At 42.6% G+C, this 27,423-nt stretch overlaps 1 protein-coding gene across 1 annotated transcript in view; it reads right to left on the reverse strand.

Moving 5' to 3' along the window:
* Window positions 1-27,423, reverse strand: part of CNGB3 (cyclic nucleotide gated channel subunit beta 3) — an 83,092-nt gene that overhangs the window by 7,822 nt on the left and 47,847 nt on the right. Inside the window, exons 11-16 of the mRNA XM_065582472.1 lie at window positions 24,658-24,817; window positions 23,784-23,881; window positions 22,406-22,489; window positions 18,170-18,288; window positions 2,556-2,702; window positions 267-444 (exon numbers count right to left, since the gene is read on the reverse strand). Coding sequence (XP_065438544.1) covers window positions 267-444; window positions 2,556-2,702; window positions 18,170-18,288; window positions 22,406-22,489; window positions 23,784-23,881; window positions 24,658-24,817 — 786 coding nt within the window. The remainder of the gene's footprint in view (window positions 1-266; window positions 445-2,555; window positions 2,703-18,169; window positions 18,289-22,405; window positions 22,490-23,783; window positions 23,882-24,657; window positions 24,818-27,423) is intronic.

Genomic DNA, 27,423 nt, shown 5'->3' on the forward strand with positions numbered 1-27,423 from the left:
GCTGCCTTTTTGCTTTTGCTCACTCTGTCATAGGCAGAACAGGAATCCAACAACGTTTGAGTCAAACTTCTGAACCCATGATGTTTGAGATTAGGCACTATGGGTAACATCTTGCCCTGTTGAAGTAAGTAGGAATTTTGTTCTTTCAGTAGGGCCAGGATTTCATGCAATATGTTTGCTCAAACCTGGTAAGTTCCTCTCTTGGGTTTTTCCCCTGCTTATCCCTTGAGCATTCTGAACAGTCTCTTGTATTTGTTGTGGGTTACCTGAACAGCTTGCTGTCTCTTCATCTTGAGCAGCATAGCTAGGCCTCCTTTTCCTGTCCCTCCAAACATTGCTTTGAATAGTTTGGGAGTTTCTGGTTTTGTTGCAAAGAGACTGGACAAGCCTTTTGTTTGCACTTGTGGCCCTTCAGCGGGCTTACCCTTCTCCTTGAGCAGCACTCTGTAGACAAGATGGAAGATAACACACCACAATGAGAACTGACAAGTCTAATGCTAAGATATTACTAAAACTCCAAATCAAAGCATGAAACCCTTGAAACTTTTTTTCAGGGTCATTTTTAATTCCAAACTTAGTGGAAAAGAAAAAGGGCAAGAAGGTACCATTCACCAGAGTATGGATCTATGGCAAACTGCTGCTGTTTGTAGTTTGAAATCTATTTCTTCCTCTGCAGGATGCAGGTAAAACAAATGCATGCTCCAAACAAGGTCACATCAAAAGAGGATTGTATAGGGTAAGGTCAGAAACCGGCATAAAAGAGAGCATACTCCATTACTGCCACGGGATGTGCATGTGGGGCAAAATTCTCCTCTCTGGCTGCACTGCAGATGGGTCTTTGCACATTGAGCATTCCCTCTGCTAGTGGATTTTGCACTGAAATGAATAGAAGTGATAGTGCGCTGAAGTGACCTGCAGTGTGAATCACTGTTTGGTGCTTAGACTCAGAAAGTTGGCAGGTTGGTGTATCTCTCTGTCAGACTCGTTCAGTAAATCACTGTATAGAACCAAAAGCTTTCTAATGGCCAGCGCTGCCCATACAATGTGACATCTGGAAAACAACCCATGGACTTCCCATTCTGTGCTATGCCTGATTACCACCAACAAAGATAATGGAATCACATTTTTGTGGGTAGTTTTGGTGATGATGCGCATGGCAAACTAGGCTGGACCCCACTCTTCCAAAACTGTTTTGGTTTTGCAGGCACGAACAAGAGCATGAACTTACTTGTGACCGTAAACTATGCAGATATAGACTAGAAATACAGGACAGCAGGTACGAGCAGCATCAAGAAGCAGATTAGCATGCTTTTATTTCTGTTCAAGGATTACACAGCATGTGGGCAAACATCTCTGTGCAAAGCTTTACTGAATTTTTTACCCCAAAATGCAATATGACCTATGCTGCTGTCACCACTTCCCAGTGTTGCACCTTGAAATTCTGGGGATAGGGATTGAGGAGTGGGACAGTGGTGGCACTGATGCACCATGGCAAGGTGAGTGGGAATTCTCGTTTATCTGATTGTTGGAGGGAGCTTGTAGTGAATGCAACTGTAAATTGGTATCTTCACTGTAATCTGAAAAAAATCACTAATATGCTTCTGATTTCACTTGCAACGTTCAGGAAGCTGGGAGAAGCTTCGCCAGCTGTTTTAGTGTTTGACACCAACCTCAAGCCACAATCAGCACACAAAGTTAGTGGGTTAAGCATAGTATAAATATTAACTGTTTTACCAGTGCTACATTGTTTGACCTATTTTTTTAAGTCTTTTGGAGAGACTTGTTTTCCTGTATTTTGTTCATAGTTGGAGTTTTTAATTTGATTCGTTAAGTTGTATTGATTTAAAACAGGTTGACCATTATTTATAGTATATTCCAGCAGCGCTGAGAGTGGCCGAGTGACACATTAGCTGATCACAGGTCTAAACAGGACCTGGGGCAAAGAGGGGATCTATAGCGATACAGCCAAAGTGGGGAGAAAAGGAAGTTGATACATACAAATCTGTGCACGAACCACACCCAGCTAAATTCTGTGTATACATAGACCTTGGACATGCTTCTGTTAGGCCTAATTTAAAACCTGCATGTGTATACCCTTAGGGCTCTTTGAAATCATAGAAAGGTAGGAAGGGACCTTGAGCTCCTATAGTCCATCAGCTTGTGGATACAAAAAAGTATGTGCCTACAGGCTCAATTGTATCCGCACAACTGCACCGTTGAAAATGTAGTCCTAAGCTGAGCACTATCTTGCAGTATTCCTGCACAGGAAATGCAGGCCAAGGTGAGGAACTGGTTGGGCCTGTTTGCTTCTAAACACTTATGTGTTTGTCATCCCTTATGGAAAGGAGAGTTGGGACTTGGTTAATAACTTCTTTATCTTTACCACCCTTTCCTAACTACTGCCATCCCTGCCATGACATCATGAAATCTACCAAAAGTTACCATGATAATTCCACAACAAGCACCAAGAACTAGTTTTTCTAAGAAACAAATGTAATTATCTATCAATCAAAATTCTTAATTCTGTATCTAAACCAATACTACGGGGGCCATACTTAGCCTTCTTCATCAGGAGTTTTTCCGAGTCTGGATAATGCACCAAGATTTCATTGAGAGTCTTCTTGTCTAGAATAAAGAGATTGGCAAATCCATGTGCCACCACGTTAGCGGTTCGCCGATTTCCTCCACTTGCCGCTAATAGGCTGCAATGGAAAAATACAAGAAAGAAGGGTTAGAACTTGCATATGTTATGAGTCTCTTTCCAGATGTTTGGTGTTTTCTTCATTTAATTCAGCAATCATTAAAAAGTTCACATTTACCCCACCGTTACCTGAGGTACTTCAATGCTTCTCTATACTTAACACTAAAACTATACTGAACATAATTTAATTTTTCTTTGATGATTCAGAAGGCACTTCAGGATCTTGCAGTGCCTCAAGGTCATCATTATCAACATCAATTATCACCGTAGATGTAGAAGGTGTAGGAGATTGGGCTGAATTTGTAATGACCCTATGACACACCCTGGAAAATGATTTTTTGAATAAATCCCTGATATCCGCTTGCTTACTTGTCTTCTGCCTCGTTTGCATAAAAGTAGAGTGCAGAATGTGCAATTGCATAACCTCCTGGGCAGTATTCAAATCCCAGTTACTAGATTGAATATTTGTATTGGCAGATATCAGAAATGCTGGTTAATAGAGCTTTCTGGTTGATAAAGTGCTGGATAACACAGCTGTTACTGTACTAGGAATGTGAGAAATCTTGCTGGATAGAAACATGCCTCTCAGATGAGCCTCACTTCAAGGCTGTCACTTATTTCCCTACGTTCTACATAAATTTGGCATTCCCTCACTATTCTGGTTGGAAACTAGTGACATCTATAACTGACATTATAGAAAAAAGTTATTTGCTGTAAATGAATGACTCCTGCAGCATTACTGCATGAATCACTGTTTTGTGACCCTGATTGTGAGTCTGTCACACATTGCATCCCACACCTGGACCCTGACAAGTTGAGTGGTATGTATATAGAAGGTCTCTGCCTGACAGCTTGTAAATTGTCTGTCTGAAGGTGAGGGAAGTTTGTTTTGAAAGTGATGAAAAAGATTAGCTTCACAAACAGCAGTCTGGCATGAGGAGTAGGGTACACAAGTAAAAGTTTAGACACCTGTACAAATACAAATCTGAACTGTTGATCTTGGATTCAACAGACTTCACTTCACTGTCCCATCCAGGGCAACGATCTAAGTAAGCGACACAATACAGCGTATTCCATGTCTTGATATGAATGCTGAAAATCTCCTATCATGAGTATGAAAGAGTACCATCTGCACTAGACTTTTGTACCTCCATTGATTGTCAATTAACCCAGTTACTTAAAACTTTTATAAAGACTAAGTGAACATTCCCTACATGTTTGTCCAAGGCCACTACCCTTTGTTTTGTTATTTTAATCGTAGGCAAAGAACAAATGTTTGTAGCCTGGATCAAGCTCTGTTTACTCATGTGTGGGCAGTTCGAGACTTTGTTTGAAATCCTGGTCCTATTGAAGTCAATGTGAGTTTTGCCATTGACCTCAATGAGGCCAGGAGTTCATACATGGAGTATACAGCTAGGAAAAAGGAAAGCATGTGTGTTCATTGTTCTAGGCTAACAGTGAGACTGGATCAAGCTTGGCTGGCAGGGCATAGTCTTAACACACCAAATCTGTACATTTTAAAATCCTGACACTCAGAACTCTGATGCCTAACTGCATTAGGAACTCAAAATGCTCTGATTTTATTTTAAGCAAATAATGCCCTGATGATGGTACGTGTCCACTGCAATAAAACCCCTCTGCACTGAGTCTCAGAACTCGGGTCAATTGACTCAGGCTCACAGGGGGTGGGCTGCAGGGCTAAAAATTAGTGTTGATGTTTGGGCTCAGGCTAGGGCCCAGGCTCTGCGACCCACTCCCCCTCGTGGGGTTTCAGAGCCCGGGCTCCAGCCTGAGCCCAAACATCAACACTGCTCTTTTTAGGCCCGTGAGTCCAAGTCAGCTGACCTAGGCTACCTGTTGCTGTGCTGCGTGTCTTTTATTGTAGCATAGATGTACCCTAATGGTGTGATGGGATGCACTGTGATAACTCCGCGAGCAGATGAAAACACACCTGGCACTGGAAAGGGAAAGGTTTAACAATAAGGAAAGGGGGTGTATAAAGAGATGGTGTCACAGATCTTAGTGACTGCCCCTTCTTGGCCACCCACTAAGACTGCTGTGAGTGGAGTCCAAGTCTATGCTCTGCTTCCCTTGGGATGCCATAAGCTTCTGGAGCCTAAACGGAGCCATTGCCCCAATCTTGGGGCCCCTATGCACACACTCAGAGTACAAACCTTCTACCTAGCACTCCCCTCTGAGTGGTGAAACTCTGTGTGGTGCTGACCCTTCAGACTCCCTGGTACTTTAACACACCACTCCCAGCATACCACCCAAGAAGTGTGAAGCTGCTGGTCACAGTTTAACTCTCTCAGGGGCAACATGGTATTTGTGGATGCTTAACACATACTGGTAGACTGGCTTTGCACCAACTGTAGCACCATTGCTCTTTACTTAACAAAGTACATAGTTTTCTAAATGAGCTGTAATCTGAGGCCTTGTCTACACTATTGTGGTAAGTCGACCAATGTTGCGCTATTCCAGCTACGCGAATAACTTCACTGGATTCGATGTAGCTGAGGTTTACTTACCACGGTGTCTACACTGCGCTGCATCGACAGGAGACACTCTCCCATCGACTTACCTTACTCTTCTCATTCCAATGGAATACCGGAATCAACCGGAGAGCACTCTGCCATGGATTTAGCGGGTCTTCACCATACCTGCTAAATCGACACCCCTCCCCCCCACCCCCGCTGCATTGATCACAGCAGCATCAATCTCCGGTAAGTGTAGACATGGCCTTAGAAAGGAAAGACTGGAAGGGACATCTAGAAGTCATGGAGTCCAGCCCCTTGCACTGAGGCAGGACCAAGCAAACCTAAACCATTCCTGACAGGTGTTTGTCCAACCTGTTCTTAAAAACCTCCAATGATGGGGAGCCACAACCTCACTTGCAAGCCTATTCCAGAGCTTAACTGCCCTTATAGTTGGAAAGTTTCTCCTAATATCTAACCTAAACCTTTCTTGCTGCAGATTAACCCCCGTTTTTTTGCAACTGCATCACATTTTTGACTCACTGGATTTGTGATCCACTATAAACCCAGATCCTTTTCAGCAGTACTATCGCCTAGTTAGTTATTCCTCATTTTGTAGTTGTGCATTTGATTTTTCCAGTGTAATGTGGTACTTTGCACTCGTCTTGTTGATTTGCCTCTCCCCCACCACTGGTTGACATGACCCTTAGATAACTGCTCTAAAAGTAGATTTTTAACCAGTTGTGCACCCCCCTTATAGTAATTTCACCTAGATCACATTTCCTTAGTTTGCTTATGAGGATGTCGTGGGACAGTGTCAAAAGCCTTACTAAAATTAAGATATATCACATCTGCTGCTCTGTCCCAAGCCAGTATGCCAATGACCCTCAGTCAAAGATGTCAGTACACATCCTAAACACAATGTCCCACACTAGCTCACCCTTCTCTTGGGAATCCTTGAGATCAACATTTTTATGGCTGACCTGGAACAACGCTTCCTCAGCTCTCATCCACTCACGCCCCTCCTCTACCTACGCTACGTTGACGACATCTTCATCATCTGGACCCATGGGAAGAAGACTCTGGAAGAATTCCACCACGATTTCAACAGCTTCCACCCCACCATCAACCTCAGCCTGGACCAATCTACACAGGAGGTCCACTTCCTAGACACCACAGTACAAATAAGTAATGGCCACGTTAACACCACCCTATACCGAAAACCCACCGACCACTATGCCTACCTTCATGCCTCTAGCTTTCATCCCGGAAACACCACACGATCCATCGTCTACAGCCAAGCACTGAGGTACAACCGCATCTGCTCCAACCCCTCAGACAGAGACCAACACCTACAAGATCTTCACCAAGCATTCTCAAAACTACGATACCCGCACAAGGAAATAAGGAAACAAATCAACAGAGCCAGATGTGTACCCAGAAGCCTCCTGCTACAAGACAAGCCCAAGAAAGAAACCAACAGAACTCCACTGGCCATCACCTACAGTCCTCAGCTTAAACCTCTCCAGTGCATCATCAGTGATCTACAACCCATCCTGGACAATGATCCCTCATTTTCACAGACCTTGGGAGGCAGGCCAGTCCTCGCCCACAGACAACCCGCCAACCTTAAGCATATTCTCACCAGCAACCACACACCGCACCATAACAACTCTAACTTAGGAACCAATCCATGCAACAAACCTCGATGCCAACTCTGCCCACATATCTACACCAACAACACCATCACAGGACCTAACCAGATCAGCTACAACATCAGCAGTTCATTCACCTGCACGTCCACTAATGTTATATATGCCATCATGTACCAGCAATGCCCCTCTGCTATGTACATTGGCCAAACTGAACAGTCACTACGTAAAAGGATAAATGGACACAAGTCAGATATCAGGAATGGCAATATACAAAAACCTGTAGGAGAACACTTCAACCTCCCTGGCCACACAACAGCAGATGTAAAGGTAGCCATCTTACAGCAGAAAAACTTCAGGACCAGACTCCAGAGAGAAACTGCTGAGCTTCAGTTCATTTGCAAATTTGACACCATCAGATCAGGATTAAACAAAGACTCTGAATGGCTAGCCAACTACAGAAGCAGTTTCTCCTCCCTTGGTGTTCACACTTCAACTGCTAGCAGAGGACCTCACCCTCCCTGATTGAACTAACCTCATTATCTCCAGACTGATTCTTGCCAGCATATTTATACCTGTCCCTGGAAATTTCCATTACATGCATCCGACAAAGTGGGCATTCACCCACGAAAGCCTATGCTCCAATACATCTGTTAGTCTTAAAGGTGCCACAGGACTCTCTGTTGTGTTCCGTCAGGCAGGCAGACTCCTCCCCCTCCTTGCCTTCCCTGTCCCTGTGGCAGCTTCCTTCATCGTAATGCAGTGTAAAATGGCTCTCTCCTCCAGTTCCCCCCAGGAGTCCCTTTACAGACTCCTGCTATGGTCATCTGCTTCTTCTATTCTGCCCTTTGGTAACTTTCCACTCCCAGACCTGCCTCCCTTCAGCCAGAGGAGGAAGTTTCTTCTCCCAGCTAGAGCAAACCCATTGTCCCAAGGTGTTTTATTCTGAATAGACAATTGTTGAGTACTGATCACCCACCATTGTATCCATCCTGGCAGAGATGTGACACAACTGTGCTAATTCATGGTGGAGTCACATACATACAGGCTTTCCGTTTCACAGTAATTTCATGGTACAATTTTAAAAAAAATCCACTATTCAGAAGTGGTACAGACAGCACCCCAAATATCACAGATGGATAGGGAGGGTAATGACTTTTGAAAGAGGAAAGAAGTAGTAAAAAAAAATCTTTGCTCCTTAGCTGAGTTGCGTGCAACAGCCCTCCTTCTCTATACCACAGAAAAATCATGAAAACATTTAAATAAACAAAAATGTCTCGCTTGTATATAGTGCTTGTGAGCAGTGGAGCTCAGTGCTTTCCATTAAATAAGAGGCAAAGTAACTAACGCTGCAACAGCTCATTGAGGAGACACAGTTTTAGTGCCAGTTTCAATCTCCCAGCTCTGCTAGCGGGAGAGAGGTTGCAGGAGGTAAGGTGACTTGTGTCAAGGTCACACAGTCAGCCAATATCTGACTTCAAATTAGAATCTAGTACTTCCCAGTCTTTTCCTGTAAAGGAAAAATGCAGTGGTTCTGTATGAGATCTCAGATAGATAAACATGTATTTACTAATTACAAATGGATATCAAATACATTTCCATGGCAGTTCTGAAATCACTGTCTGAGTTTTGGTATCGCTGTTCTGTGAACAGCACTGACTCGGCTGTAACCATCATTCTGACATTTCCCAAGCAGGGGGCTCTGTAATGATGCAAACTAGGGTTGAAGAGATCAGCTTGTCTATTCGCAAGCATGGGAAACCAGACCCTGATGTGCAGCGAGTTTTCTAAATAAGTATATATGGCTTGGTTAGACAGTCCTTGCTCAGACAAATTCAGCTTTGCTTAGGGATGGGAGCACAGAGGGCATGACAGGGCCCCTTTTAGCTAGTGGACCAAGAGTTATCGTAGTGTTGGGTTAACTGAGCTTTTTTAAATGATGCAACTTGCCTTACACCGCTTTAGATGCTCTAACTTCCAATGCTCCCTAATGGGGAACTTATCTTTTCTGCTTTACTTTCCTTCCGAAGAAAATCTGCTCTTCCACAGTAATCACCCCAAAATGCTGTAATGTCATTAATGTGAGATGTATTTTGGACACGTAGCAATTTTTATAAGGGTTTAGAAGCTTCAAATTGCCATCCTTTTGCCTCCCTGTTTCTCAATTTGCCTCTTATCATTGACCATCATACAGTGTTACCCTTCCTGGGCATAAGATATCAGATTGATCCTGAAACTGCTGTTGTGTTGCCCAGCAGCATAGTTGCATTCTAGCACAAGTGCACGTAGAGTGACAGAGGGGCCCAAGAAAGGTGGGAGGCCTAGTTCTCAACACTGAGCAGGAAGTCCACCAGCACCCTGCATGCTGAAACTGGTTGAAAAACAGAATTTCCATCCCAGGAGATGTGCTGAGATTTGAGATAGTCCTGAATTTGGTCAACAAATCAATCTCGGAATGTGTGGTGCAATGAAATATTTCATTCTGACCATATCAAAACATTTTGTTAAGGTTGAAATGTTTGGGGTTTTATGTTATAAATAATATAAAAGCCAAAACAATAAAGGTGAAATGAAACATTTTAGATATTTTTTTCATTGAAAATTTCAATTAAATTGATCTATTCCTGGAACACTTTTTGATTTTGTTAAAGCAGCATTTTCTGATGGAAAATTGGTCCACTGGACAGTTTTTCGACTAACTCTGTGTCCACCCACTCCCTTACTGACATGCACAGGATAAGAAATGGAGAGAGCATAGGCAGTAAATGGGTGTGTGAGCTGATATAGCTTAATGCATGATCTTCCTTGTGACAATGAGGTCCTTAGCTATGCTCTCCCTTCTTGGGAGTAACTGGATGGCTGTGCAACAAGGCTCCCACTATTGCAGGATCACATTTCCTGGACTCCTTAATTTGCTTCTGCTATTGTTCTGTGTAGGATTTAGCCTGTAATGCTTAGACTGTCTTTAGATTAGATTACTTTTTATATTGCATCACAGTTTTCATTTACATTTAAATTTATTATTCCTAATTTCTATTTAAAAGCAGAGAAAGGGCTAGGATTTATTGGAATCATTTTGTCTAATTATTTCACCTACCCTACAAATATGTCTGCTTATTTCTATGCTGCTCTTCTCCCACTGAAGTAATCTGTAAGGCCACTACTACCTTCTCCTCCTCTAAATCCCACATCTACTGATTTTTCCAAGGGGAAAAATTAGTGGGTGCTCTGCACCTACTGGTAGCCAAGCTCCCCTCACCCCCTGCCTCACCTCCTCCTCCTCCCCCCCCCCGAGCGCAACAGGTCCCCTCTTCTCCGCCTACCTCCCAGCGTTTCCTGCCCGCCTGCCGCCAAAGAGCTGTTTAGCAGTGTTAGCATGCTCTGGGAAGGGAGGGGGGGAAGGAATGTGGCACGCTCAGGGGATGAGGCAGGAAAGAGGCGGGGCCAGGGCAGGAATTTGGGGAAGGGTTTGGAATGGGGGCAGGGAAGGGGTGGGAAGAAGTGGGGCAAGAGTAGGGCCTCATGAAAGAGGTGGAGTGGGGGTGGGGGCGGGAGGTCAAGCACCCACGGGAAAGTGGGGAAGTCGGCACCGATGAGAAAGTAGCGTTGAAAGTATGCAGCTCTGATAAATCTTGAGTTTGGTTTTGGTGGTGTATTTTGATGATTTATCAGAGCTGCATACTTTCAACACTACTTTATAGTGCAGAATGTTGGGGAATGAGAAATGTCCAAACTGCCTTCATTCCATACAACCTGCCTCAGAAAAATCCTCTGTATCTTTTGGCCCAGAACAATCTCAAACCAAGATCTATTGACAATGACACAGTGCAGCCAAGAGGATCTGAGCACCATCATTGCCAGGAGGCGTTGGAGATGGATCGGTCATGTGCTTCGGATAGAAACTGATTCCATCACCGGAGTAGCAATAAGATAGACACCTGAAGGCAAGTGAAAACGAGGCCACCCGAAAACAACATGGCAAAGAGCTGTGGAAGCCGAGCTGAAAAACCTGGAACACAGCTGGGGAACCATTGACAGACTTGCCAGAAACAGACAGGAGTGGAGGAGCTTTGTCACTGCCCTAAACGCCAAAGGTGTAATAGGAACATGATGCTGATGACCTATGAGATATTACCCACCTGATATCAGCGAGGTACAGGGCAATTGAGGATACTTATCTGTAGTTTAAAAAATCATTGTATATTTGTTCATCTCCCCCCACTTTTTAGACTGGAAGTTCTTTGGGGAAGGGTCTGTCTTTCTATGTATGGGAAGTACGTAGCACATTGTGGATTTTAACACCATCATCATGAAGGGGGAAATTTTTGGAGACAAAGGACAATTATGCACCTAACTCCTCTTGAAAGTCAATGGGCATTGGATGCCTATTTCCCATTTGTACCTCTAAAAGTTTCTGCCAGCCACCCCCAAAAGTTATATTGCCATTGTAGTGCAACATTAAATTGAAGACCGCTTCCAGTCTCTGTCCCTAGTTTTCTTACAAATGAAACAGGCAGTAAAAGGACCAATTTGAATACAAGACTTAAATAGGGCTCTGTGGTACAGTTCAGCAAAAACATGGCACATTTTAAAAGTTTCTAGAGCCTCAAAATGAACCGGAATGTTTGGTTTCCTTCAGTAACTATTTTTTCTTCCCGGTGAGAGAGTTTTTTAAAAGATAACTTATATGCAGTTTGAACAAAAATATGAATAAACAGCAGGTATCTTGTATACCATTTTATTAAGCAAGTTAACAAGAAGTGGAAGAGTTGATATGTTTCTGCAAACAAGTCCTGAGGCAGAGATCACAAGGTGAGCAAGGCACTCTGATACCATGGTGATAAGAGTGTTGTGAATAGCCAGACAAATAGGTAAACACAATTGCTATGCAATAACAGCATTTCAGTTGATCAGCTCCATGAAGGAAGGTATTTTATTTTTCCTGCTGTAAAGCACTCAGAGCACCTTGACAGAGGGCCCTGTATAAACCCATTATTTCTAACATGCTGCCACACGGATGATGATGATTCCCGAGTGATGCACTGAGTGGTTCAGCTGTTTGCTTTCCTCCAAATTTAGGAACATCTGCCAGCTGCTGAGAATTTCCTCCTTCTCAGGCCCACCCACTGCCTGCTGTTTAAGGCGAGAGTACCTCATGCCAGTATTCATATTCCTCTAAGGATCGTCTGCTGTCTCCAGGAGTATAGTGGTGAGGATTTCATCTACCATAAATGATTATTTCAGAAAGAGTAAATATTTGCTGGGAAAATTACCTTAGTCATTGTGTTTGCCTCAAGGGGAAACATCTGCTTGTTCAAGACATCTTTATTGGTTCAAAAGTTGGAAAAGCACCCCCAGTTAGTAGACAAATTTAACTGGCCAAATACTACCCTGGTGTAACTTCACTGAGTTACAGCAGGACTAGATAGGTCTAGAGCAGTGGTTCCCAAACTGGGGTTCATGAACCCCTGGGGGTTCACAAAATGTTACAGGGGGTTCTCAGGGGGGAAAAAATTCCCTAATGGTGGACAGAACTGTCCCTAGGGACTCCGGACAGCACGGGGCCAGTAGCCCGGAGCCCCTGGACTTCCAAGAGCTAAGCAGATCAAAGCAAGCCTATCTAGCACACTGAGGAGATTTAAACTTCAAGACTCCTTATAAAAAATGGAAAGGGAAGTGGGTATTTTTGGCTGTTTTTAAAATTAAATAGGCAGCTAGTATTGTTTTTAAAATTATTATGAAGAACAAGTTTAAGCTTTCTTGTAACGTCCGTTGTTTGCCTGAATTCGAGACCTGAATGCTTATGTACGAGGAACTCTTTGAGTTGACTTCTTAAATATCTTCATGCTGTTTCACATCTGATACTCCTGGATGAAACATAGGAGCCTTGTGTTATAACAGGCTTATTCAAAGAGATACAAGCTACGAAAGTGAGATCTTGGAAGAGTGTTGCCATTTTCATAATGTAATAATACTGTAATGATTAATAATTAATAATAGTGTGTAATAAGCACATCATAAAAACAAATTTTATATTTCCAAGATAAATGCTTTTATAATTTATGCTCAAGTAAAGGAGAAAATCCCTGGAAATACTCATTTTTAGGAGGGGATTTGCGAGACTTGACATTTTAGTGAAAGAGGTTCACAGGTTGTTAAAGATTGTGAACCACTGGTCTAGAGGTTTCCTTAACTCTTAACAATTATTTCTTGTGTAACCCTTCTGCCCATCTAAGTTGGCAGCAACAAGGGCCGGGTTCTGTATCTAGGGGTTCCGTTTCAATAACGCAATGCAAAACCGGCTCGAGCCCCCACCCAGTGACCTGGGACAATTACATACCACCCCCTGGGCATCTCTAAGAGGCAATACTTCCCCTCTCGCAAGCACGGAGTCTGAGTGTAACAGAAAATGTTTAATAACATGAGGTAAACAACATCAGCATTAAATGGAAAAAACACCACAACTAGAGTTTTTAGACCAAACCATGAGCGAAGACCCACCCCAGCAAATTGGGCCGTGTCCTCTCCCGTTGGTTCTTGAAACCAGCGACCCAAGAATCACCAAAGTCCCAAAAGTCCACCAATCCCGAAGTCTCTTGGGTCCAGCAACCCAAGAATCACAAAAGTCCCAAAAGTCCGACAACCCCCCAAAGTCTCTGTCCATGATCAGTGCAGCCCCAGAGTTCAAGGGGGGGGGGTGAGCAGGGTGTTAAGGGGCACCTTACGTGATCCGAGGCCAACCGGCTGCTTCTCCGTGGGGTTCCACTGCAGCCTTCACCACGAACTGCTCCACTCCACCCGCAGTCCCACGAACTGCTCTGGCAGCTGCTCCGCTCCGCTCACCGACCTGTGAGCTGCTCCGCTCCGCTCACCGACCTGTGAGCTGCACCGCTCCGCTCACCGACCTGTGAGCTGCTCCGCTCCGCTCCAGCCGTCCCTTGGGCCGCTCCCACAAGGCTCTGCTCTGCTCTGCTAGCTGCTCCTCCAGCCGCTCCGCTCACCGACCTGTGAGCCGCTCCGCTCCGCTCACTCCCCGCTAAGCTAAGTTAGCTTAGCTATAGCTTGAGGCTCCCCCACTAGTTAACACAGCCTCAGTGATCTCAGCTCTTAAATAGCTTTAGCTCTTTTGTGATTTCAGCTCTTAGTGATTTCAGCTAGTAGTAGGGGAGCCCCAGTGCTGGTGCACTATTGGCCCAAAGCGAACTCAGCTCAGCAGTCTGTAACTAGACTCCTAAGGGAATCAAAGTTAGCTCTGACATTCAACAGTGGAGAGAGGAGGTAGTGCAATTGGTGTTTCAACCCCCTTGGGGAGGGGGCCACACCATCAGGTACAAATACCTGTCCCCATCCTCTCTCAATTCACTGGGTTTTGTAACCCATGCCCCTTGACAAGCAAATGCTACTTAGGTAATGGTGAATGACTCACTCAGTCCTTCTGTCATACAACAGTTCCACTGGCCTTGATTCACAGAATCAGGGTAACAAAACTTTATTCTTCCTGCCCCAATAACAGAGAAACTGGGGATCCCACACCAGCCAAAGTAACCACTTTGAGTTGCTGTGGTTTCATGCCAGGCGAGTGGGTGTGCCTATGCAAACAAGATCAGCCCCTGGAGTTCTTTTCCACCCTCACCATAATTCACCACCAGATGTCAGGGTAGAGCTCATCCTGACTCTGCTTACACTTGTATAAGAATGAATCAGTGTTCATCTGGTGTCTAACTGGCTAATCCAAAAGCTAGTGGCAGGTGAGTGAAGATGTTATTGCTCTGAGGAGAGTTGGCAGTTTTTCAAAGGGACACTATTAAGGGCCCAAAAGCAAGCTATTCCGCTGGGTAGGAAAGATAGAAAATGTGGCAAAAGACCGCCTTGGCTTAATGACGAGATCTTGCATGATCTAAAAATTAAAAAGGAGTCCTATAAAAATGGAAACTAGGACAGATTACAAAGGATGAATATAGGCAAACAACACAGGAATGCAGGGGCAAGATTAGAAAGGCAAAGGCAAAAAATGAGCTCAAACTAGCTACAGGAATAAAGGGCAACAAGAAGACTTTTTATCAATACATTAGAAGCAAGAGGAAGACCAAGGACAGGGTAGGCCCACTGCTCAGTGATGAGGGAGAAACAGTAACAGGAAATTTGGAAATGGCAGAGATGCTTAATGACTTCTTTGTTTCGGTCTTCACCGAGAAGTCCGAAGGAATGCCTAACATAGTGAATGCTAATGGGAAGGGGGTAGTTTTAGAAGATAAAATTAAAAAAAAAAAAAGTTAAAAATCACTTAGAAAAGTTAGATGCCTGCAAGTCACCAGGGCCTGATGAAATGCATCCTAGAATACTCAAGGAGCTAATAGAGGAGGCATCTGAGCCTCTAACTATTATCTTTGGAAAATCATGGGAGACAGGAGAGATTCCACAAGGCTGGAAAAGGGCAAATATAGTGCCCATCTATAAAAAGGGAAATAAAAACAACCCAGGAAACTACAGACCAGTTAGTTTAACTTCTGTGCCAGGGAAGATAATGGAGCAAGTAATTAAGGAAATCATCTGCAAACACTTGAAAGGTAGTAAGGTGACAGGGAATAGTCAGCATGGATTTGTAAAGAATAAATCATGTCAAACCAATCTGATAGCTTTCTTTGATAGGATAACGAGTCTTGTGGATAAGGGAGAAGCGGTGGATGTGGTATACCTAGACTTTAGTAAGGCATTTGATATGGTCTCGCATGATATTCTTATCAATAAACTAGGCAAATACAACTTAGATGGGGCTACTGTAAGGTGGGTGCATAACTGGCTAGATAACCATACTCAGAGAGTAGTTCTTAATCGTTCCCAATCCTGCTGGAAAGGTATAACAAGTGGGGTTCCACAGGGCTCTGTTTTGGGACTGGCTCTGTTCAATATCTTCATCAACGACTTAGATATTGGCATAGAAAGTACACTTATTAAGTTTGCAGATGATACCAAACTGGGAGGGATTGCAACTGCTTTGGAGGACAGGGTCATAATTCAAAATGATCTGGACAAATTGGAGAAATGGTCTGAGGTAAACAGGATGAAGTTTAATAAAGACAAATGCAAAGTACTTCACTTAGGAAGGAACAATCAGTTTCACACATACAGAATGGGAAGAGACTGTCTAGGAAGGAGTACGGCAGAAAGGGATCTAGGGGTTATAGTGGACCACAAGCTAAATATGAGTCAACAGTGTGATGCTGTTGCAAAAAAAGCAAACATGATTCTGGGATGATGCAGGTGTGTTGTGAGCAAGACATGAGAAGTCATTCTTCCGCTCTACTCTGCGCTGGCTAGGCCTCAATTGGAGTATTGTGTCCAGTTCTGGGCACCGCATTTCAAGAAAGATGTGGAGAAATTAGAGAGGGTCCAGAGAAGAGCAACAAGAATGATTAAAGGTCTTGAGAACATGACCTATGAAGGAAGGCTGAAAGAATTGGGTTTGTTTAGTTTGGAAAAGAAAAGACTGAGAGGGGACATGATAGCGGTTTTCAGGTATCTAAAAGGGTGTCATAAGGAGGAGGCAGAAAATTGTTCACCTTAGCCTCTAAGGATAAAACAAGAAGCAATGGGCTTAAACTGCAGCAAGGGAGGTTTAGGTTGGACATTAGGAAAAAGTTCCTAACTGTCAGGGTGGTTAAACATTGGAATAAACTGCCTAGGGAAGTTGTGGAATCTCCATCTCTGGAGATATTTAAGAGTAGTTAGATAAATGTCTGTCAGGGATGGTCTAGACAGTATTTGGTCCTGCCATGAGGGCAGGGGACTGGACTCGATGACCTCTCGAGGTCCCTTCCAGTCCTAGAATCTATGACATTTTAGATTTTTCCAGCAGAAGAAAAATTCCACAGTAGAAGCAAGAATGATGTCCATTCCTGAACACGTTTTTCTAGACTGTCTAGTTTTGTTTTTTGTTTTTTTAGTATCCAAGTCTTTCTGAAAAATGTCAGCTTCCCATCTCTCTCTCTCTCTCTCTCTCTCTCTATACACACACACACACACACACACACACACAATGGAGCATTTTGATTTTCGGCTTTGCTCATGTTATACTGTCACAAAGAAGACTCAATTGAAAAAATAGACATCCTTCTCTGAAACAGCTGGTATAGGTTTATTTTCCATTTATATAAAAAGGGCCCTGTATCTATGGGAAACTTCCAATCAGGTGTTTGCTATTTGCAGATTTGAGCATTGGCAAGTACTGTATGCACATCATTAAATAAACTGGCATGTTTCCACTACCACAAGAGATAAATTAAGTAGAGGATAAATTTAAACTTGGCACAGAGCTGTTTACCAATTTTTAAAAGCAGATTAAAGTTTCCGGCAAGAGGATTAACAATAACAGGGTGGCAGCTGGAAGAAATCAAGATTCCATTTTATCACATGCAACAGCTCCTATATTCTGTTACTACTCTTCATGCAGACCTCAACAGGAGGTACAGCTAGTCTTGGGCTTGGCCAAAGAGTAAACATGACATAGAAGAGCTCATAGATATTTGCATTGCAACTAATTAGAAAATAGGGATATTGTACATTGGAATCTTAGAAGAATTATCCCTTCTAAAAGGACCATTCAAAAAAATATTTTCTGGTATACTTTACTCTTAAGTAGATATATACTCTTAACTAAATACTGCCTATATTTTCAAACCTCAGTGCCTAGCTTTTAAATCCATGTTTAGGCTCCTAAATAGTTTTTCATTGTAGCTTTTTTCTCTAGTAAAAAGGATAATTGATTTTCAATATCTGCTGCCTAAACGTGCCTAGTGATATTGTGCAAGCAATAAAACAAATATGGTCACAGTGAAACGTAGAAACTGGAGCTGGAGGATGTGTTAAACCCTCTAAACTCATGAGGAGAATTCCCTTATTATATTCCTAAATACTTTACCCAAGTAAATGCTCATTACACATTAGTCACTATTCCACAGGCTCAGAGATCTCACTGCTAGGGAATTTCCCCCTGATGTCGAGATTAAATTTTATTTTGTACCCCTTCATCCCCTTACTAGGTATCTTCTCTTGGACTGTCCTAACTCACTGATTGTGAACATGTTTCATATTGTGGATCACTCATTAAGTCAGCCATTCTTTTTGGGGACTTTCCTGCTTCCAACCCCAATGTCAAACTTTCCCTGTGGCACCTAGTGTGCTTTGTTACATGAAAAAGCCAAATGGAGAAAAATACTATTCATCAGATGTAGTACTTGTTGAAAGATGGGAAATTTCATAGAATTATTTGTTGGTTGATTTTTGTTGTTGTTGAATATTTGAGCAGCTCTATAAAACAACATTATAAACAGTTACTGGATTACCTTATCTCTCCAAATACAGCTCCTGCTTTCAGGGTAACCAGGACTTTTGTACCATCTGGGCCTCCAAGAACTTGAACTTCTCCCTGCTTGATGATGTACATCTCTCTGCCAATCTCTCCCTGGATGCAGAAACATCACACTTTGAGTGGAATAGTCTGACAAATGCCTCTTAACAGACCCTGTTTGTCATATGCATGTTTCCCACGGTTATGGGGAATAAGATCTAGATTGTGATACCTTTACTCACAGTGAGTAACACCTGACTCCACAGGCAGTCTGATTGATTTTGAAGGGACTAGTTGTGGTGTAAGTCATTATGATCGTGGGGGTTGGATAAACCCTGCTGAAGCTGGTGAATGCATAACTGCTCACCCTTCATTCGGGATAAATGTAAGACAAGGAAGCACCAGACACAGCCACGAAAGTACTGGTAACGTGACTCTAAGAAACAGCAGAGTGCTTTTGGGCTTAGTGCTGGCTAGAAAGGGGCTTGGAATTGTGAGCAAATAAAATGTCTCCTGCTGTTTGATTCCTACTGTGTTCAGGGAAACAGAACTTTGGCTAATATTGTTTGTAAATAAACAGGATTGCATTAAAGAATACTTGATTCCATCATCAATTTCTCCTCCTAATGGAAATAGCCCACAAGATCCTTGGATAACTGCTCAGGTCAAAAGGGGTAACAGCATGTGTATCACAGCCTAGCCCCGAGTGGATGAGGTAGGTCAGTGGTTCCCAAACTTGTTCTGCCGCTTGTGCAGGGAAAGCCCCTGGCATGCCGGGATGGTTTGTTTACCTGCCGCATCCGCGGGTTTGGCCGATCGTGGCTCCCAGTAACCGCGGTTCGCCACTCCAGGCCAATGGGAGCTGCTGGAAGCGGCGCAGGCCGAGGGACGTACTGGCCGCCGCTTCCAGCAGCCCCCATTGGCCTGGAGCAGCAAACCATGGCCACTGGGAGCCACGATCGGCCGAACCTGCGGACGAGGCAGGCAATCAAACTGGCCCGCCCGCCAGGGCCTTTCCCTGCACAAGTGGTGGAACAAGTTTGGGAACCACTGAGGCAGATAATTACCATGGTGTTTTAGTTAGCACTAGCATGAACTAATTCTGAAGGGATCTGATGTGACTTGATATATTAACTTTAATGTAGCTAAGAAGAGTCATACACTGTGCATGTAAAAGTACTTCAGCATTTTTAATTTTTTTCTAATGATCATTTCCATAATTTAAAAGGAAAATCAAGAATAATTAACCAATCAAAGCTTCTGCTGTCTCTTGCATATTTACCAGTGAATTTGAGCCTTTGCTAGCTGCTTAATTAGCATCCAAAATGAAGTAGATTTTACCTGGATACCAAGGATTGACAGATTGTATATGTGACAAATTCTAGCCATACTGAAGTCATCTAGTGGGCTAAAGTGTAGCATGATAGAATAATATAGGACATTTACATGTTTTATATGTTCAAAGGGCTTTACAAACATTAACTTAACAATCCTCACACAACATCCCTGTAAGCGAGGTGAATAAATATTCCCATTTTACAGATGGGAAACTGAGGAAGAGAAATGAAGTGACTTCAGTAAAGCCATACAACAGCAGTCAGTGGCAGAGCCAGGACTGAAATTTTCAGGGTTTGATTCCTAGCCCTCTGCTCTGCTCATTCCTCCAGCCCACACTGCCATTAGAGCGAACTGAGCAGGGGTGGGCCAGTGTTTCTGTATTTGCGACTCTTATCTACCCAACTTGTCCTTTCTTTACAATTCTATATTCAGTTCCAATTACAGCTGCAGCTTTGAATTAATGTGTCATTATTGGCCATGATATATTTTATTAGAGCAACACAAAAGCCTTGCGCTTTTAGTAAGCCATTTACTAAACATTGTGCTTGGGTAAAGCAATATATTTATTTCTAGGGTTTCGTTGCTGAGGAAGATCACCAGAATCTAATTGCAGGATCAAGGCTTTAATCTATTATTATTTTATTATTTGTACTACAGTAGTGCCTAGAAACGGTAGCCATGGATCACGACCCCATTGTGCTAGCTGCTGTACAGACACAGAGCAAAAAGGCAGTCCCCTGCCCCAAAGAGCTTACAATCTACGTAAAGCAATATATGTAAAATTGTACAGATGTGACTGTATCCCTTCCCACCCACCCGACCACCTTACATTACTTGGTGCCTAAGGTCCCAGTTCTGCAGTGAGCACCACATGGGCAGGCCTACTGACCTGAGCCTTCAAAACTTGTACATAAGGTTAAGATTTTGTTACGTTTATTTTTAGTAAAAGTCACAGATAGGTTGTAGGCACTAAACAAAAATTCACAGAAGCCCTGACCTGTCTGTGACTTTTACTAAAAATAATGGAGGGAGGGAGAGAGGGCTGGTGGGGGGGAAGGAATGACACCTGGATCCCCATGGGGGGGACTGACAGAACCACAGCCATGGGGGGCACAGCTCCGGCTCCAGATCCTGCCCATGTTGCAGGGCAGGGGCACACAGCCACGACTCCAGCCCCAGCTAAAGCCACAGAGGGAGAAGGTAGGGGTGCACAGCTCTGACTCCACCCCTGGCAGAAGCTGTGGGAGGAAGGGGACACAGAGCCCCCACCAGCCCTCGCTGAAGCTGCGGGTCAGGGGCACACAGCCCTGGTTCTTGCTGCAGCTGCGAGGGGGGTGTCACAGCCCCGGCTCTGGACAAAGCTGCGGGTTGGGGATGCACAGCCCTGGCTCTGCTCCTACAGCGACAGCTGAAGCCAAAGTCACAGAGGTCCAGTAAAGTCACAGAATCCATGACTTCCCTGACCTCCGTGACGAAGTCGTATCCTTACTTATTACTCCTGGGGGAATTCTGTGCCAACAAATTAAATATTCTGCAAAATTCTGCGTATTTTATTTGTCAAAATAATGCAATATAATCACGTAATACCAGTGTCACGTATTTTGTTAATTTATTTAAACTACCTTAACAGGAAAAAAAAATCACAATAACTGTTCAGCATTTCCTAAACACATGAAAATTAAGTCACAAATACTTGATAACCAATACCCTGCATTTCAGTTATAATCCTGGATTTTCATTTAAATTACATTACAGAACACCAAAATAAAAGTGAAGTAGAATGTCGCTCTAAATTGCTCAGACTTTCACACATGGAAGTCATACAGGTTTGCTAATCATTGTCCTCCATTTTTTTTAAATGGGTAAGTAAAATAGATCCTGAGCTGTGATCTAACCCTATTGTGCCACCCTGGCACAGGAAAAAAAGCCAGAAAGCACATAGATCTTCCTAGCTGAGGATTCCCTTACTGTCACAATAAGGGTCCTTTATACCACTCTGGCAATGTAAAGGAGCCTTAAAACTTTTATACGTGTTTTTTAGGCTCATGTGGGAATTGACTAAGAATGGGAACAATTCACTGACAATGGGAACATTAGCAGCCTGCCTGCTTAGTTGTTACATTTCTGTTCTGCCTCAGCAACAGAGCCTGCCTCACACAGCCCTACCCATCCAAGCTGGAGACACCCCAACAGCATGGGAGAGAGAGAGAGTATCTCTCGCTGGTTCACACACAGGCAGGTGCCCAGCCCCGCCCCCTTAAGGTCTCTCCACAGACGCTGAATCAACAGGACTGCACACAATGCAGAGAGTTAATCATGACTTTGCATCTTTGCAGCATCTGGAGATTAAATTGTAAGCTCTTTGGGGCAAGGACTTTGTCTTCCTATGGGTTTGTACAGCACCTAGCACAATGGGGCCTGAGTCTAATTTGAGTTTCAGAGCACTACAGCCATATAAGTGCTAAATAACCACAACTGGTAAAACACATGCAATGTTTAATTTGAGCACTTGCAACATCTCAGATGAAGATCTGTAGTCTGTTTGCGTGTGCATACATGCAAAAATTTTGAACTTCTAACTTCTGCAACATGCTATATCCATTTTAAATATTCAAACTTAATGATGTGTGTCAACAGATAACTTGTGTTTGTACAAAGCAGTTTCCCAGGCTACCAACATTTTATGTTTGATAATATAAATAATAAAATCCATATTGTCTTGTTCCAGCTTGAGAACACATTATTATTACTACTCAGTATATCATAATTATTTTTAAAATATGTAATTCACCCAAGATTAATTTTCTTTAAAGTATACCCTTGACCTATAGCTGAACTTTTGTGCTAATATGTTCATTATTTTTACATTTGAAAAACAAATAGTCAAGCTCACCTTTTTGCAGACAAAGTCACCAGGTAAATACACAATGGATTTCAGTCTCAGCAGCATGTCGTAAATCATTTGAGTATCACACCCCTGTTAAAAATAATTAGAATTTTGCTATACTTGTGCAGTACTTGAAATGATTACTGAGAGGTTTGTACTAGGAAGCAAGAGATAGCAATACAGGAATGTATTGAGCTAATGCTTCAGGTACTGAGTGTGGATTTAAAGCATCATAAAGGTCAATTTCTGGAGGGTAGAGAGAATGCTGGAGGAACTATTTGGGTACCTTTAAGGCCCTTATCATGATATTAACTGAGTGCCTCAACCTCCATCTTCTCTGTGTTTTGAAAGAATAGTCTTTCTACCTGTGAGATGTCTGTATATGTATGTGACTCTCGTGCTGGTCTAATTAAATGTGTTCAATACTATGGTTAAAGCTGTGGGCCAGATTTCTGGTGCATTATTGCTCAGGTGGTATAAAAAGGTGCCACCATATGGTTGTTTTTAAGCAAACATGGTCCCTTGTCCGATACAATAGATTTAAAATGATGAGTGCAATGTTACTAAGCTTTAAACAACGTTTATGGGTGAGGGGGAAGCACTGGGTCAGATTCTGCTATTGGTACAAACCTCTAGTGCTGTAGTGTCTTCAGAAGCTACAGGAATGTTCTGTCATCAGCTACAGAGATTTGTACCAGCAAAGGATCTGGCCTGATCTATTTAACCTCTCTCATAATTTCCCATGACAAATGAATTAGGACTAAAACTATTGTGTGTCATGACTTTTCCTTATGATTTTTTATTAATCCCATGGCAAAGACCCAACCTTAACAATCATTTATCACATATGTCCATGAGACAACTATAACTACTTATAGTAATAATCATTAGAAAGTCCATTTGCACACAGTTATCAAACAGTAATATCCAGAGTGTCACAGTTATTTACCTATACCTGGAACAGGTAAGAACTGTGACCTCTCACGTAGCACTGAGTACAAATGGGCAAATGACACTTCCTAGGGAAGATTATTTTTCCTGCTACCTCATCCTTCTGCCCCCTTGGCTTACTTATACCCCCAAACTGACATGCAGACTACACCACCATTTGCCACCTCTGAATCTGGCGGATAATGTCAGTGTAACTGCACTAAAATAACAACACAGTATCACTCAAACTTTTTTGGCTTCTGCATTGGATGAAGAGACAGGCACTTGGCTCAATCCAACCATGAGCTTCCATTCACTTGGCAACCTCTTGACCTTATTTTGCCTTTAATATAACTAATGAAAAAAATGTCCTAAATACTGCAACATGTGCAAAACTAGATTTTATAGCTCACAAGAACAACATGTTGCTCCGTTCTCCTTTAAAACTACTTGCTTTGAATAAGTCAACTTTATTGACAATGGCAAAGTTCACATCAATTGCAATGGCTAACTGCATTTTGGTTGGCATCTGCTCCAGTAATTCTGATTCATCTGTAAGAGAGAAAAAAGACCCCAAAATTCCTAATTACAAAGTGGAAATGCAAAGGAAGAAGGAAAAAGAGCAGCAGCAAGGGAATTTTAAAAAAATCAAAATGAACCTTTCCCTTGTACAGAAGAATAGCCTAATAGAGTTAAATCTAACATACATGAGATCTAACAGAGGAATATTCTTTCAGACTAACAAATTGTGCAATAAATTAAACTGCTTCTTCAGAACGCCAAGCAGAACATATTACAGATGGATAAACATATGAAAACCCCTTGGTTATTTTTAGACTCCAATTATTTTATATATAGAAAAGAGAATTCCCAAACTGTAGCTATTGTATTACAACAGGTGCTAATCCTGGGTGTAATCTAATTTCCAAATATTCAAGGTAGCCTTGGAACTACATATGACGACTACCATAAATGAAGACTTGCTGTGCTGCTAGAAGTTCAGGTTAGTGATCCGTCTTTAGACACTACACTTTTACTGCATGAAAGTACAATATGTAATAATTCAAAACCTCTTAGAAAACACTTAAATCCACTGACACCAGTACAGATTTTTCTCTTAATAATATGTGTGTTTCTGAAGGCCCTACAAAACAGCACATTGGGTTGGCTTTTTTGACGCTAGTTAACTAATGTGCGTCTCTCTCACCCACCCCTAGACCATTCAGAAGAGATCAAATGAGATCCATGTATTCCTTGGATCTAAATAGAACATTTCTGCTGTGAGTCAGTGTGTGAGCAGATATGGTATAGTTTGAGAGTCATCTTACCCAGCATTCCTTGAGAGTCCCATGTGTATTCGTACCACCTTCGAACACGATTCTGAACTACTTTTGGAATTGTATAGGTGTTCATGTAAGAGACGGTGTTATCCATGTTGGCACGGTAATAATTCTGTCCTGCTGTAGCTGCTCCAATTACATCCCGCATCTGCAAATATCAGTTATTACTACAAACACTTTTCAGCGTTAACAGTCTCAGTTTTTAAGTGATTAGTCATTTTGCAAACACAAACACTTTTCTTTGTTAATATACCTCTACCTCGATATAATGCAACCCGATATAACACTAATTTGGATATAACGTGGTAAAGCAGTGCTCCGGGGGGCGGGGCTGTGCACTTCAGTGGATCAAAGCAAGTTCAATATAACGCAGTTTCATCTATAATGCGGTAAGATTTTTTGGCTCCCGAGGACAGCGTTATATCGAGGTAGAGGTGTATAATTGTATATGGTATAATGTACCATTAGTGGTAATGAATGGATTGAAACTAAGTTGCATTAAATAGTTGTGTTTTCACCTGTTTTTATTTTAGAGGGACATTGACAACTTAATGTAGCCATGTTAGAAGTAGTTTCACATATCATAGCTACCCCTAAATGCCCCTGCCAGTATTTGTGATTTTTATATTTTTCTATTTTAAACATACTTTTCTCTCTCGTGTTTCAGAGTTAAAGTGAAAAATACAGTCTAATGCATAAATTAAACAAAGTGTAAATCTTCCAGTTATAGGAAATCTGTGCTATTTGTAAGTAAAATATTTTCAGATGGAAGCATGATTTTTAAATTGAAGTTCTTCCTTTAAAATTCAATAATTAGGCCCCACTTTGCTTGGCATGCAATGGCAAATCAGAACTGAAGTTAAAAATGTAACACCAGTTGATGCCACTAGACGTAAGAGTTTGTCAGTGATTCCCTCGTTAGATATTTTTTGATCCGTCATAAAAATCAACTTGGGCTGAATATTGATCTTGAAGGTCTTAGCACAAGAGCACAGTTTAACATTTCTACAAAAAGAGTCACATCTCTTTTCAAAAATTTAAATGTGTTAATGTTTGAAAACACCCTATTCTCTAGGTACAGTTACATTTTTGATAGAAGGTTCAAATATCATTGTGATGACCAATTACTAATATGATTGTGGGCTAAATTCTGCTGTCACGCTGGTCGAGGTCTGGAGGAACTCTACTGAGCTCAATAGGAATTATCGTATATAGCCCAAGACCCCCACACTCTCCCCATCCCATCCCTTCCCACCTTATCTGGGGAGGGCCAGAGCAGGATATCTCTGGCCTGGCTGGAGCTGCTCTGGCGGGCCAGGCAGCGCGGCCACAGCCTGTTCTGGGGGGCGGGACCGAGCGGCACGGCTGCAGCCTGCCAGCCCCGGAGCTGCATCTGCTTCGGAGGCTGGGGGGCAGAGCAGTGTGGCCAGAAGCGGAGAGACTCTGGCCCCGCCTCTTTTCTTCTCTGCTGGCTGTGCTGCCTCTCCTTGCTCCCTCTGTTGGGGGGGAGGGGCTGTATCCCACCTCTCCCTCTCTATACCCATTCATAAGCCGACCCCCTTCTCTGGTGCTTCCCTTTTTTACTAAAAAAATTCGGCTTGTGAACGAGTATATACGGTACTCTGGATTTACACCAATGTAACAAAGAAGAACTTGTCAAGTAACTTTAAACCTCTTTGAAAACACAGAAGTTATCCACTGACTGAATATTCACGTATCTTTTCACTTATCTATATTTAGGCCTTGATCCTTCAATTGACTCTGCACTGGTGGAGCGGTCCATTTGCACAGAGTCAACTGCAGGACTGGGGCTTTAATAAGGGACCTAGGTTAGATGAAAAAAAATTTGCAAACTAGATACCCAAAGATTTGGCTGTTTGGCCAGAATTTCTTCAAGTTTATCTAATCATCAGGCTAGAAATCTTATATGAAGAGGTGCGCTGCTGCTATTTCCAGTGTTTGCTGGATGCACAGGCATAGTCTGTTTCTTGATATTTTAGTATTTCTTTTCCCACTCCTTGTGTTACCAGGAAGTTAGAGGTATACACCCTGTTATTTACTTGAGACTTACAGACTTCTTTTACTTGATTTGCTGAACTTTTTCAAATCTTGTGGTCAATAGAAATACAATTAAATGCAACAGTTCCTGTGTTTGCCTTTTCATTTGAACTCCCCATCATACAGGGATTTCTGCAAGAGTCCAGTAGGACTCACTGCCACATGTAGGAACTGTAACTGTTGTTCTTCTGCAGCCAGGAAAGTTCTTTTCAAACCTTTGGATATGAAATGTAATTCCAATAGTTAGGTCGGAAAAAAACTTTTGTTGCTGCCTATTACTTTGGAAATTTTGCAGATTTTTCTTTCAGAACTGGGTGCAAATGAATTGAAAACAAGAACACTGATTTAATCTTAACCACAGGTTATCATGTGCCAAATTTGCAGCTGTAACATATGGCAGACAGTAAATCCCTCATTTCACGGAGTTCTTAGGACTTCAACGGGTAGTGATCAACGGCTTCTCAATGGGTAGTGATCAACGACTCAAATGTCTAGTTGGCAACCGGTATTAAGCGGAGTGCCCCAGGGGTCTGTCCTGGGACTGGTTTTATTCAACATCTTCATTAATGATCTGGATTATGGAATGGATTGTACCCCCAGCAAGTTTGTGGATGACACTAAACTAGGGGGAGAGGTAGATACGCTGGAGAATAGGGATAGGGTCCAGAGTGACCTAGGATTGGGCTAAAATAAATC

This window comes from Chrysemys picta, chromosome 2 (genome assembly GCF_011386835.1).
Source record: "Chrysemys picta bellii isolate R12L10 chromosome 2, ASM1138683v2, whole genome shotgun sequence".
Taxonomy (NCBI): Eukaryota; Metazoa; Chordata; order Testudines; family Emydidae; genus Chrysemys; species Chrysemys picta.